This window comes from Hoplias malabaricus, chromosome 2 (genome assembly GCF_029633855.1).
Source record: "Hoplias malabaricus isolate fHopMal1 chromosome 2, fHopMal1.hap1, whole genome shotgun sequence".
Lineage (NCBI taxonomy): Eukaryota > Metazoa > Chordata > Actinopteri > Characiformes > Erythrinidae > Hoplias > Hoplias malabaricus.
The window spans coordinates 1,089,531-1,104,470 of record NC_089801.1 but is presented as its reverse complement, the minus strand read 5'-3'; the positions used below and the strand labels follow the sequence as shown (position 1 = coordinate 1,104,470).

General features: G+C 40.3%; 1 protein-coding gene across 2 annotated transcripts in view; it reads left to right on the top strand.

Annotated features, from left to right (window-relative positions):
• The first annotated feature begins 3,524 nt into the window (after positions 1-3,524).
• Positions 3,525-14,940, top strand: part of arhgef40 (Rho guanine nucleotide exchange factor (GEF) 40) — a 35,595-nt gene continuing 24,179 nt past the window's right edge. For both annotated transcript variants that reach the window (XR_010800294.1, XM_066659858.1), the window contains exons 1-3: positions 3,525-3,696; positions 11,543-11,632; positions 12,398-12,505. Coding sequence is in view for 1 of the 2 variants with exons in the window: in XM_066659858.1 (XP_066515955.1) it covers positions 3,694-3,696; positions 11,543-11,632; positions 12,398-12,505 (201 nt within the window). In the remaining variant the exon portion in view is untranslated. The remainder of the gene's footprint in view (positions 3,697-11,542; positions 11,633-12,397; positions 12,506-14,940) is intronic.

Below are 14,940 nucleotides of genomic sequence, written 5' to 3'. Positions count from 1 at the left end.
AAACACTACCTCCTGTTGTTCACACTTCACTGCCAAGAAAACTGTAAGTGCACCTTAATTATTAATAAGGTTTAATACAGAAGATACTCTCTACCGTGGATGAGAGCACTTGAACAACACATAAATGTAATCAGACTGATTGGTTCCAGTTGATGCTAGTGATGGGAATTTCGGCTCTTTTTGGGGAGCCGGCTCTTTTGGCTCCTAAATGGCTCTTTGTTTTACCACTTATTTCCACTGGTACAGAACAATATTACCTACATTTTACATCACTATATGGACAAAATATTATTGTTCAATATTAAAAATAATAGTGTTGCAATGGCCAATTGTTTTTATGGCTGTCTTGTAATAACTCACTGATTGCATTGTATAAATAGCTGGATTTTTATTTAAACACCTTAATAAAAAATCACTTGTAAATTCTGAAGTACAGCCAATGGAACCCAAAAGGTAGGTATTACAAAATAGTTTATTAAATTAAATAATCATCCATTTCTGGGTAATAAAATAAACAAACACTCTGCAAAGTGCAAAACAGCAGCATTCAACGGTAGTGATTAAAACAACCACAACTGTCAACAAACATTTAACTGATTTAACATTTTCTTCTACTATTTTTTGGAAGGCGGATTGGGATTCAGGAAAACCAAGTGTCTCAGCTCGGAGGGTTGGAGGGGTGGAGTTTGCTTGTTCTCTGATTGGTTGAATGACAAGCCTTAGAAAAAAATGGCTCGGACACATCAGTAGTTGATGCCATCAAAAAATGCATGTGAACTCTTAGTTTACAATAAATTTCTATCACTGCTCTTATTTCTCTGCACTGTTTTTGTTTTGTTGATGTCCAAAAAAAAAACAAAAACAACAACAAGAAATATCTCCATTGACGAATAGACCAATAGAAATCCACCACAATTGTTTGGAATAAATTTCCATTGAAAGTTAAGAAGATATTTTTACCTTCACCAAGAAAGTTACTATTTTGGAGGGATATGTGTTTCTTTGGACAGTGACGTTTTTTTATCCCATGTTTTCAGATATAAACAGAACACAAACTGTCTGGGATGTTTTATTTCAAAATAAATCATGGCTTGGTTGGAGCTCCTGGTCTCCATATTAATCAAATAAAGTGTCCTCTCTAAAAAGTGGCGAAGAAGCATATAATATATGAACACTAGATGTCGCCATTTCACAAATCTTAGTCTCATTCTTCTGTTAAAGGCAGTGGATTCTTCAGTCCTGGTTTAGGAGCTGAGCCACAGTTTTGCAGATTTTAGAATGACCAAATGTTTCTAACACACCTGTCCCAAGAAGTGAACTGATTAACCAGCGCCAATGCTCGGGTGACGCGTTATAATGTGGAAAACACTACGTCAAACAGAGAAGTGGTTTGCAGGAGTAGAATTTCTTAGAGTTTGCAGAGAGGTATGGCATGAGGAATGGTAGAGTCATTTTTTAACTCTCTCCAGCTGTTTGCCAGTTCCTGTTCAGGTTTTTTTGTGCCTGTGTGAGTGTGGCACTTCCACTAGGGGCCAATCCATTGCTTTATTAGACAGAGTGAATTTTGTGTGATGGGCCTTTGGAGGGCTGAGTGCTAGATGAACACAAGTGGTAGCTTTAGCAGTAGAGCTTGGACAGAAATGCTTGCTGCCAGCTCAAGAGAAGAAAAACTACTTAACCCAGCATCCAGGTGTTTTACCCAAAACTGAGTTTAACATATTGAGAAAACAATGTTCCATAAATATATAAATACAGGTTTACCTTTTAGGTTTAATATGGCCACAGATATCGATGCCTTCTAGGATCTGTGATTGGACCAAGGTGAGTTCCACATAGGGGCAGCCCACCCAAAAACACAGATTCTCTAATTACGACAATGTGAGACCCATATAAACAAAGTTACTATGCTGCCCACACACAATACAGACAGCCCCCTGGGTCCCACTTATGTCCCATGTGTTTTGAACCCTGCTAAAGCCCACTGGGCTCCACTAAGTTTTACTGGATGAGAAGTCCCTGGAAAGACTCTCCGCAGTAAGTAGTAGAGCCCTCTGTGTCTGTGGGCACACTCGGAGGTGAGAGGTGGGCGGAGCAGCGGTCACTGAATTGACTGCGGCCCCTGTTCCTAACTTGAATAAAGGGGCGTGGCTTTGTCCAGAGCAAAGAGGGAAAAGACCGTTATTTTTCCCTCACCCGTTTTCCGTCAAGAAACCCGCCCTCGCTCTCTTATTGGCTGAGATCCACAGAGTCCTCGTGAGTGTGGGCGCTTAGCCAATGAAAAACCGCGATATTTAACTCTCCTGTAGACATCCTCTTGTTATATACCTTTCAAATAAAATAAAAATAATGTCTGATATGGTTATTTTCCTAAAGAGAAATCACTTCTTTCTCCCAAATGTTAGATCCATAAATAAACATTTTAAATCGTCCTTTCTAAACTAATTTATTTTCCTTTTGAAAGATCTAAAGGACATTATAATTTTACAGTACTAAGACCAAGTTCATCCATTTCCAGTAAAAGGTTAATTACGAATTATTTATTGGATTAAAGCTAAGATACAAAAATAATCTATGTATAAAGAACCTGAAACTCTTACAACAACATATGACCAGATATGCCACCAAAACTCTCTCCACTCTTGATTCAGGTCTGGTGAAACATCCACAGCGCTCAGAGCACAACTCAACCGTCAACAATATGGGTTTAAAGTGTGTGTAATTATCTAGAACACACTGCTGCCCAAACCACAGGCCCATATGCAGTGGTGGAGCAAGACTGAGACCATTACTCACACAGGGGTGGCACGGAAATCCTTATTTTTTTCTATATGAAGTTGCTATGGATCTAGTAGTGTTTCTTGATTACTCACTCATTTACTGCCAGGGAGGTGGCTGAAGATTAATTCACCCCCTGGCTCCGCCCCTGCCCATATGCCAATATGCCACCTGGGTATCAGCAAGTTCTGTGTAAGGGTTAAATATTGCTTGAAACATAGATGCCCTCCAGGGTCAGTAATTGGACCAGGATGCGTTAAACACAGGGTCCATATGGGCAGCCCACCTGACAACACAAACTCTCCATAAATTACAACAAACAACCTTTTGTGTTTCCTAGTGAACCCCATAAACAGAGAGCTGGGCAGCCCACATTTATCCAAAATAAACAGCCAACCTGGTTCCTACTCATAGCCCATGTACAAATTCACACAAAGCCCATGCCCATGTTGAGCTCTGCCAACCCATGCTTAACCCTGCAGAGATGTATTGCCCTGGTTTGAAACAGAAAACATAAATTATGGCATTATAAGAAAATTAAGGATAATTGTGCATTAAAAGAGGCAGAAGGTCGCGTTCCTGTACATGATTTGACGAGAATGAACGTCTCTTGAACTTTTAGCCAATCCGAGCGCAGGAAGGCGGGGCTTGTCGGAAAACGGGTGGAGTTAAAAACCTGGAGAAGTCATTCTTAGCGGTTCCCGAGGCAGAGGGAAGAGAGGAATCCCGATGTAATATCGTCCAGTCTCCTCAGAACTGCCGCTTTTTTGTTCTTCTTCTAACTAACCGCTGTTGAAACGGGCGGTGTAGGAGAAGTGTGCACTTCTGACTGCACCAAACGCCGGATATTCGAGTACATGGCCGAAAGGACAGAAAAATAACGGCCATGTAGGCGAGTCTGGACGCCCGAGCAGAGTAATGGTAAGTTTCCTCAGCATGTCTCCGAGGGTAGGGCTTTCCTGTCTCAACTTTCGCTGGAAATGACTTTAACTTATTTTTTCAGTCCTATCTTTTCCCGTTTGTGAATTCTCCACACTCACTGTTTTCTCAGTTTTGCACAGAACTTGGTTCATACGGCCATTTTCAGGGAAAATCAGCTCTTTGTTGGCTTGGGGGCAGACTGGTGACCCTGTGTTGAAGGTATCTGAGAGCCTGCCTTGAATATGCTTCCCTTTCTTATTTCAGAAATGTCTTGTAAAAACTTGAAAGTGGTTTCTAGGGGAAGGTTGGACTTGGGGATTCCCCTTAACACCGAAGAGGATTCATAAAAAGCCTGTGCTGCAAACACAGGACACAGAAAAGGAGAAGTAGTATTTATTAAGAGATGATGACCTCAAAACAGATTCATTTTTAATTCTTCAGATTGTAGTGTTTACAAAGAGGCAGTAGAAAATGCAAAAAGTTTGTGTTTATAGGTGGTTTAGTGAATTGAGATGTGTTTTTGTCTTTTTTATGTATTTTGCTTCAGTAAATTTGGGGTAAAAAGCTGTGCAGAATGTGGGATTTAAAGCCATTCAGCCACGATATGAACAAGTTTAGATTCTGATGTTGGATAATCCGTTCTGGATCACAAATGCTACTCCAACTCATCCCGTCATGCCAAAGGCCAGGCACACTGCTCCACAGCCCAGGGCCTTTTATACCTTTTATACTTATTAACGTATTATTATACCCCTCGCGCTTATTTTGTTCCATGCTTTTCATTTGGAGATTATACAAACTGCACGCACAGCTCGGTGTGCCTTAACGTATCCAGATTCACCCATTAGAAGTGGTGTCTAGAATCTAGAATAAGTGCATCTGAAAACTACTCCAAATTGTAGCAAAGACACAACACTTGCAGGAATGATTGCAATGATGCGTTTATTATATTTAAGCATCCTTCATTTGTAGGGATTCTCAGGCACAAATACTGAAGTCTGCATTGTCTTTCTTTACTTCTAAGGATGCAGAGTGCTATGCAACATTTTATAATCAGCTTCTTATCCCCTTAATCAGGTTATGCAAAATTTTGAACGGTCCAATTTTGTCATGTTACATAAGAGATGTCCATGTCGGCTAGCATCAAGCATGCATGGTGAGTAATGTGGGGAGTTAGATGCCTTTCTACCTACCCAATAAACCCTATTAATTATACCCAATGTGCCTTAAATGGATGGGAACCTTTAAGAAAGTGCAGTCTGGCTCGACTGTAGCTCCGATCATCGTAGGATCACAAGTTCAGTCTCTGGTGATGCCTCAGCCATCAGAGGCTGGGATTCCAAGATATTTGAAGTTGCACAATTGGTTTTGCACTCTCTGGCTCAGCAGATTGGCCTTCACTTTTCCCTCATGACTCTGCACAATGATTGTTGATGTGGGTGTTGTTAGTTTACAAAAGAATTGTGGAGCAAGTGTTGTTTTCAAGTTGCTTTCAACCGTGCGGTGTCATGGTGTCAGCAGCAGATGAAAAGAATCTGTGGCACTTCACATGTATCTGTGGAAGCATGTGCTAGGCTTCACCCTCACAGCTTGGTCACGTCGCAGGATTCTGGGGAAAACTAGCAATGGGGTGGAACTGGCAGTGAGGAGAAATCAGATAAAAATGAAAGACACTGAGCTGACCGTGGCAGACTGGAAGTTTGTGCAAGTGACTTCAGAAGGCAAAAAGGAGGCAGAGGAAAACAAACCTCTATTCACTATTCATCCCGACGCAGGGTGCACTTTTAATCGTTACCACTGAAGCTCAGAAGGAAAGTCTGAAAATGAAGCGAAAGAGATTGCTGACTATTGCGTCAACACAGACAAAATAAGCTCTTTATAATGGAGAGGCCAGTGTTTGGTGTGACTGTGTGTGTGTGTGTGTGGGACAGGGTGGAGCAGTTTGGCAAAGGGAGAGAGCGACAGAGAGAGGGAGAGAGAGGCCTGCTTTATTTTGAGGGACTTGGAGAGCCATGGTGGTGGTTTGGGTGATGCTGCATTTTCCACATTGGAAGTGAAGAACGAGAGGAGGGAGGGAAGGAAAATGGAGAGCGAGTGAGAGCAATGATTCACTTTCAGTTAGGAGAGGAGAGAGGGATGGAAACCCCCCCTCCATATCCCCAAACAAAGACAATAGGTGTCTGGACGTCAGGTCATGTGCACGCATCTGAACACATAGTACATCAGCACGTCCCAGTTGGCACAGAGTCTGGGTATTCACTGTGGTGAAAGCTGTAAGCAGTAATATTAAGATAAAGATTTATTTTGTTGTCCCTCCAGAGAAAATTTTTCCTGGGCAAATCTAGACATGTCATACAAAAAGCCCACACACAATTATTGAATTAACACACACAATAAAACAAACAAACAAAAACCCTTCATTTCTCCTTAAAGGCTAAGCACCACTTAATGGACCTCCGTGAATATTCCACATTATTGTAGTGACTGACAGATATAAGTATGAATTAAAATGAAAATAGCTGCTTAATTTACTTTAAAACTGACAATTTTATTAAATTGACGGAAAAACCCGAGCTCTCTACGGAAATTCTCGAACGCGACCGTGACGTCACTGGTGGACAACAGCCGAACAACGCCGCGGTAAAACACCATTATGACTGACTGTTATGATGGTATCTAGCTAAATAACCAACATTATTCATGACAATAGCCTAGCAATAAGCTAAACTCAAATGTAGAGGTACCGTTATTCTTGTAAATGTGATCGAAGTCGAACTCGAATTCATCCGACACTATAAACCTCCGTAATGCAGCTACGTAGCCGAGTATAATCTGAGACACCGAGTTTAGCGAGTCAAGCTAACGTTAACTAACACCAACTAAAACAGGCGAAGTGAGTGTCCTTACCCTGTTTACCTCCATGTTACAGAGGCTCTTGAACACCTTTCGTTGGTGTCCTTACATGCACATATTGTTGGAAAAGCGCCAGTGAAATGAGCTACAGATAACGGAGTGAGCGGAGGGTCCTTTCCAAAGTGTCCGTTTAAAGTGGACAAATTTAGTCCATTTTCTGGATATTTTGGGATCTTTGGGCCATTTGTTCACAGATGTCCCACTGTACATTGAATGATTGCAGCCAAAAACAACACACCTTTTAAGAAATAACATGTTTTCTGACTATCAATAAACACAAGTTAGGAACTCAAATTCCACTGTATTTATTTGTCTGACACTTTCATAGAGCTGCTGCTTAGCCTTTAAATGCTATTAAGACATGTAATAGATGTAGGCATTGCTCAATTTTGATTCCCCTGGTTCTTACCAGAAAGACGGACCTAAATGATCAGAGTGAATGACATTGACCTATTACCAGCATTTTTATAGAGTTTTATAGCATTTAATAGCGTTTGTATTAGAAAATGGCTCCTCCTTGTCATTGTGGTGACTCTCTCAAGGGTCATCAGTGTCTTTAATTATAGAAAATGCATACGACATGTTCTTTTTCATTTTTTTTTTCACTCTATAAACCTTGTACTGACTCCAAGCTTTATATATATATATATTAAATGGTTAAAGAGCATTTCTACGATTGTGGGGAAATGCAGGTCTAAGTTCCATGTCTTTTAAGGTGAAACAGTATGTTTTAAGGAAAATAACAACTGTTGTTTTTATGTAGATGAAGTTTAACTTAGCTGTAAGTTTTTATTCACTGTACGAATAACACAGTGTAAACACATTAGACCGGTTTGGAGCACACAGACTGGAGAGCTAGCTAGAGATAAGGAAATCTTCTGAATTTTATAAAGAGTTTTTTTTACTACAATCGTGAGCTTCACATTTAAGTTTAATAAAGATAAAAACAGACCCCATTATCAGTTAATGGCATTTTTTTGTAAAATTTTTTGAACATCCCACTTCCAGCTACAACATTTCAATGAAAAACCGCAGTTGTGACTGGATCAAAGGTCGGTTGGGTTTGTATGTAATCGTTCAGTGTGTGGTTTGGCTTTTTTCTCTCAAATGCATTTGCTTTCTCTCTGTTCTTTGCTATCCTTCCTTTCCTATTCTCTCTCTCAGGACTGTCCCTCTATCTCTGTCTTCTCTTCTGTGCCCTCTGTTTGGAGGGAGCCTCCAGACTCTTCCTTCAGTCTGATGGTTTTCAGGCTGGAGAGAAAGAGAGGAAGTGTAACGGAAGTGCCACATACCCACGGCCCCTGAAGAAACCCCCTTTGCTTGCACACCCTGCTGGACACTGTACCACACACACATACATACGCACACATAGAGATCACCTTGCACTGTATAATTCGTCTCCAGACAAGCAATATTATATGAGCAAAGAAAGACATCAGACCGTCATGCATGATGAATCCTGATTGCCCTGAGACTTTATTGGGGCACATTCCAAACTGGGAAGGATTTCCTGGTCTGATTGTGCCCATTACCCACTTAATGTTCTGCAAATCATTCTCCTGCCCAAACTCTGGCAGAAACTCAGAATCATCTCTAAACTGTGAAGTCTTTCCAACTTAAACACTGGTTAAAGCTAGATGCTTTCATCAACTTTATTGGGATAAAACAAGTTAGTGAATAGTTCATTAAAGTCATTTTCTTATTTAAATTAATTATATAAATTGCCCTGGGTTCACATCTGATCCTAGATATTACCACTGTTCCTAACTTGACAGAGTAGAGTTTAGTCTCTAGTTCAGGAATATCAGGCTGTTCTAATAAGTGGTGCATGGGCAAGACTCCTAACCCTTCTTTAGCCTCCATCTGTATCAGATTTAAAATTCTAAGTTGTTCTGAATAAGCTTGGTCACGCAAAACGTCCCAAGATAAGAGGACATCTGGACAGCTGTGCCCTATATTCCCCTGCATTAGGGCTATGAAACAATTAGCCTAGTTGTTTGAACCCATGCAAATGCATTGTGACTAAGACCACATGTCACAGCACAATGTCCAGCTCAGTGCACAAATGGCTGTTTAGCATTCGGCGTCAACACCAAAGCACGGTGCGCTTCACACCTCAAACAGAAGAGATGTTTCCAGCACAAAGATCATTTCCATTGTGCCAGAGGCCAGAGCTCAGTGCAGAATGCAGGAAACGGGCAGTGTCTAGCACAGGTTTTTTGTGTTAGCAGTAGAAACCAGAGGCAGGTCAAGTAAAATCGAGGCAAAAAACACATACTAAATAAAACCTGAACTATCTTGTGATGGTAGACAATTTTGTTTGAAGTTATGCTGTTTATGTAGAGCAGATTTCTGAATGATATGGACAAAGGATTGAAGAAAATAATAGAAAAATGATTTTAACTTTGAACACTATAAGATTTTCTTTTTTTTGCTCCTGGATCTTCCCCTAGTGCTGGGGTGGTGGGGATCCTACCCTCCTATAGCACTCAAGCCAATGCTAGGTGTTGGACATCAGCTTCAGAGTGTCTGACTCAGTTGTCAGTGCTTTTCTGTAAAGATTACAGCTAAATTAATCCAAATGCGGGTGTCCACACTGAATATTCCTTAAAGTAGGTGAATTCACTAATTATAAGGATGTATTCTATTTTCAGTCTTTGTTGTCTAATGCCACCTCACGCTGTCTTCCACCTCCTTGATTTTCAATGGTTCAGCAGCCAAAGAAAATCAGACACCGGCCAAATGTCCCATTCAAAGACAGCACTAATCCGAGGAAACCAGTTTTACGGTGTTGGGTTTTCTTTAGAGCTGTATGGTTGAATGTATTACTCACTTGTTTTGACTGCCACATTTCTGCTTGCTGTTCGCCCACATACAAGAACGCCTTTGTGTTGTGACTGAGTTATCAAGTGCTTTATAAAGACCAAAGACAGATCAGACCCAAGCCAAGCTTCACACTGCAGATCACTATCTAAATGCTCATCATGTATTGGCAAATCCTGACAAATCCTGGGAAGTCTCAACTCTGAGCGGTATTCCTACCTCTTTTTGGCCACCATTGACAAAATCCGGTTTCAGTGTAAAAATTATATTCATTCAAGTGTGTGAAGGCTAATCTGCTTATTTTCCCATGAATACACGTTTTGGATACTATTCTGGTTTTAATACCAAGGATAGATTGTACTTTTTTATCTCTAAAGACTTCATTCAGATTTTCTCTTTCTAGAATCAACTGTATCCTTTTCATTTAAAAGCAGTTGTTGTATTGTGACAATTATCATATCATATCATTATCATATATTGTGGACAACAACGTCACAAAGTGCAAAAGAAACACCTCAGCTATTCATAACATTAGTTTGTTCTGATTCCTATTAAGAAAGCTCCAATTAGCTGATGGTTCTGTTTCACTAAAACCATTGCCTGTTATGTACCTAAAGATAAATGGCAGAAACAGTGCTGTAAACCGTCATGACAGAACGTCATACCGGAGGATGGCAACAGGTGGCACTTCTGACTATCTGGAGTTTAGATTTAGGCTTACGTCAAGGCTTACGGTTATATTTAGACTCAGAGTTAGGCTTAGGTGCAGCATTAAGGCTTATTTTTCAGAAACGTTTGAACTATATTTTGCACACAATATTTGAGTCCAGCTGAACCACAGACCTCTTTATTCAAAATTCACAACAGAAGTCAGTGGGCAGTAGCTGTATTCAGTGTGGAACAGAAGTTCAGAATCAGAAGCTTAATTTTTATGTTCCTGTTGTCATTTTTGATATATGTCAAATACATTTATTTGGCACATATTTTTTGTAATAATTCTTTTAGTTGTTAGATTATTATTTTCAATTTTCAAGGGGACGGCCCTCTGTCTGTTGGAGCCTATGGAATGGGTGATTTGAAAAAATGGCAACCGAATTTCTTTAGAAAGTGCTCTGTCCTCTTTTTTCTCAAATTTCACACTTCTTCATACTCTTCCTGCATCTCCATTTCTTCCCCGTCCCTCTTTTATACTCTCCTTCCCAACCACTTTCCTGTGTGAGTTTGTTTTTCTTTCCTCTCGTTCCTTTCTTCCCACTCGTTTTTTGGCCTTTCATAAAAACCCTGTTCCTGGCCCATGTTCCCCAGTCATCACTCACTTTTCCCTTCTCCTCTTTTCCCTGCTGTTCTCAGGACCAACCCACCGAACATACTTCTGGAGAGAAATGTCTTACTGTAATTGTTGTCAGATGATACTAAGGGAAGAACAGAGAGAGAGAGAGAGTCCTGGTCAAAAGCAGAAATATTGAAAATAGAAAAGGAAAAGGGAACAAAAGTGGCTGGTTGCTATGACAACACTCTAGCAGTTAAAATAAACAATGAGAGTGAATGAGTGAGTGTTTTGTGTGTGTGTGAGTATATATGAAGTACACTGCCATTTTTCCCACATCTTTCCACATATACATAGAGAATACACACACACACACACACACATATGTGTGTGTGTGTGTGTGTGTGTGTGGTGTGTGTGATGATTACGTCAGGATCACACCTGCACATACCTGTGATGGTTTGATGATTTGATAATGAAATTGGTTTATCAGTGTATTATCTATATGGCAAATATTTTTTATTACCTGTACGTGCTTAAATATGTATAAAGCAGGACATATGTATCATGTTGTATATAGAGAGTTTACAGGTCAGTGTATTTGCTGAAAAGGTCGGAACAACTGTTTGGTCTGCAGGAAGTTTTTGACAGTCCCTGGAACGCACAACAGGAAATTCTTTGTGTGTGTGTGTGTGTGTGTGTGTTTGTGTGAGAAAGAGAGAGAGGGAGACACACACATCCCCTGTGTGAACTTTCTTCATTAGTAAAATATTTATTTTTCTGATCTAAACACTCTCTCTCTCTCTCTCTCTCTCTCTCTCTCTCTCTCTCTCTCTCTCTCAGGGTTCGGAGGCAGTGGAGGACTGTGTCCAGGGGGCACTGTCCTCCCTCTATCCCCCATTTGAGAGCACGGCTCCCCCTCTCCTATCCCAGGTGAAAATATTTCTGTCGCTTGCCTAGAATTTTTATCTTTCCAGTGTTTACATGTAGAGTTATGGCATTTTGGAGATGTTCATATCCATAGTGACAGATGTAGGCTGGTGAAGCATTAGTAGACTTTTCCAAGGACTTTTATTGGTGTAGCACAGTGTTCCTGCCCAAACTGGGAGTCAAGCCGCAATATGGCATAAGGCAGCAAAATCTAACAGGACTGTTCCAACATCTAATGTAAAGCCTTTCTAAATTACAGGCTGCTTCATGTGTTCACACTTGCTATAAGGTTAATGTTGGATCTGAGTCAGTTCTAAGCTAACTCAACCTGATCTAGGCAAAGCTATACTAAACACTTTTGGCCATATATTCTACATTCACATTATAAGTTTAATTATTTCCCAGTTATTATTCATTTAAAGGAACACTAAATAATATTTTACCTTAAAATTACAACTTCTAAATGATTGTAATGGTTCACTGACGTGTAATAGAGAGAACAGAGTCTCAGTCTTTGCTACTCTGGGCTCTGCACTGCAGAAACTTAACTCTGTACATTTCAGAGGAGGGTAGGCTGAAAGTGTTTCATGTGAATCTAGCTGTTGTCAGATTATGTAGTGTTCAAGATAAAAGTCTAAATTCCATGATTAATAAAGTGGTAAATAATTATACAGGAATAACTACATAACTAATATGTATTCTGTAAATAAATGTACATGTTGGCCTGTGTATACAGAGTAAGAATCAAATTCCTCTGTCTTTATCCAGGTCTTCTCTGTCCTGGAATCCACCTACCAGCATGACAGTTTGCGGTATCTCTTGGATTTCTTCATCCCGGCCAAACACCTTCTGCACAGACTCCAGCAACATGCCTGTGTAAGCACTCACACACACTTTATCAAGCATTTTTCACAGGTTTACTCACCCATATTGTGTGATCATTTAGTCATTAACTCTACAACCAGTGATGACCGTGTTTTACCCTTTAAGCCCTAAATTTAACAAACGTGCACCACAGTGTCAGGCTACAAGTCCCAGCCTATATTTAAAATAAAATAAAACAAAAATAAAATTCAACCAAGGTCAGCACAGTGGTGCAGCAGGTAGGTGTCACAGTCACACAGCTCCAGGGACCTGGAGGTTGTGGGTTCGATTCAAGCTCCGGGTGACTGTCTGTGAGGAGTTGAAAGAAAAAGCTTGTTAAACTAAACCAGTGAAACTATTCTGCAAAATTACTTATGTACTTAATCAATAATTAAATACACTAAATAAAGTATGAATTTTAACATGAACTACCACTTCCCTTCGTAGTGTTAAAATAATAAAATTATTCAGATTCCTCATTTTTACTGAGACGTTTATATATTTAATGGCACCTCTTCAGGAGAAAGATTGTTTATACATTTCATTGAAAAGTTTCTGTAAAACTATTAGAGTTCATGCCGTTTTGAAGCATTTTCATTGCTCTTTCCTTTTGAAATAATCACACAATATTAAGGGAGTCTGGTGTTTTCAAATGAATTAAAATTTAAAAATGCAAGGCAGGGTGATACAATACCGTGTCCCAGCAGTGACAGAATACACATGTTGTACCACATGCCTTCGTACAGAACACACAGCCACTACTGTCCTTACATTTACAATGCCATTCTGTGTTTTTCATTCATTCCTACACTACAGCTCTCTCTAACACATTCTGTATTATATAAACACACACACACACACACACACACACGCACACACACACTCAGTTGACTCTGTTTTCATTGTTGCTGTGAGGAGCTGGCTGGGACTGCACTGTGAGTCATAACTATAATTCTTACCATATGTGTGTGTGTGTGTGTGTGTGAGAGAGAGAGAGAGAGAGAGAGAGAGAAAGAGAGAGAGAGAGAGGGAGAGAGAGAGAGAGAGAGAGAGAGAGAGAGAAAGAGAGAGGGTGGAGAGGAGAGGAGAGGACAGTTGGGGTCTTGGCCAAAGTCATGGGAGAAAGAAGGCAAGAAAGGGAGAAGGGGAGTGGGAAAAAGAGAGAGATCTGTGGTTTTAGATTGAGAAAGAGAGGGAGGAATAAAGTAACAGAAGACTAGGCCACATTGAGAAAGAAGAACAGAGGCTGTGGCAGATGGAGAGCGGGACGGAGGAAACGTGGGAGGGTCTCTGTGACAAGACAGAGGGAGGTTTAATAGACACAGTGCAATAAAACGATTACAGAAGTGGAAGGTTTAATTGCAAGATATTTTTGTGTTTCACAACATGGCTCTAAATGACAGTGTGTAGGGGAGAGAGAGATATACAGAGAGAGACAAAAAAGAAAGAGAAAGAATTAGAATGAAAGTAGCACTGTGTAGGTAATAGAATTAGGTCTCATGAGCTTCTGGAGTTTGTACAGAGAAGGAGAAAAAGTGGAAACATCTCATTGGAAAATTTGACTTTTGAGGCACTCAGAATAAAACTGTAAGGTAAGGAAAAAGTCTCACAGGAGGCAAACATAGTAGGAACGGTAATTTACTGTTAATAACGGAGTAGTGCTGCCCTTGCAGTTTTACACTGGATCTATAAGGCTAATGGAAGCTTTCTCCTCACCCATTAGCTTCAAGCTAATGTCATACCTGAGTCATCACCCTCGAATCAGATGGTGAGTTGTTGAGTAATCACAAATAGACTTGTCTGTGGTTTCGGACACTGGGATAGACAGATGTGTGTCACGTAAACAAAACAGTTGTATCATCTGAATTTGGGCTGTTTTAGAACCCACAGCAGCAAGACTGTTTAAGATTACATAATCCACTAGGACTGGTGCACATGTGTAATGATTTAGACATGGAGAGTGCAGGATGATAAATAGGGTTCAATCCCAAGCCACATTTCTGATGTTTAGCTACTGAGTAAGTTACTTGTCCTTTCTGAAGTTAGTCAAAGCAGATTCACTAATGGCGCTTTTCCAGTGCACGGTCCCTACTCGACTCCACTCAGCTCGGCTTGACATTTTAGATTTGCATTAGGCAAATGTGGTCACTGGAATCTCATACTTTTAATACCTACCCTACCCATGTGACATGTAAACATTTCAGAATCCTGATTGGCTAGAGAGACTTGTCAATCACGACGAAATGCAGACATCCAGTATAAACTTGCTATCTGTAAAATCTCCAGCTGCAGCAGAGATCACAACGGCAGCTCGTAAAATTACGCCTTGGGTCTTTTGAAAAGATTCAAACGCTCCTTGGATCAGTGCCGGCGAAAGAAACCAATGTGAGCTGCACACTATGAGAACAAGACTACTCTACTGATCTGTCTGAACAGACGTTTAAAGC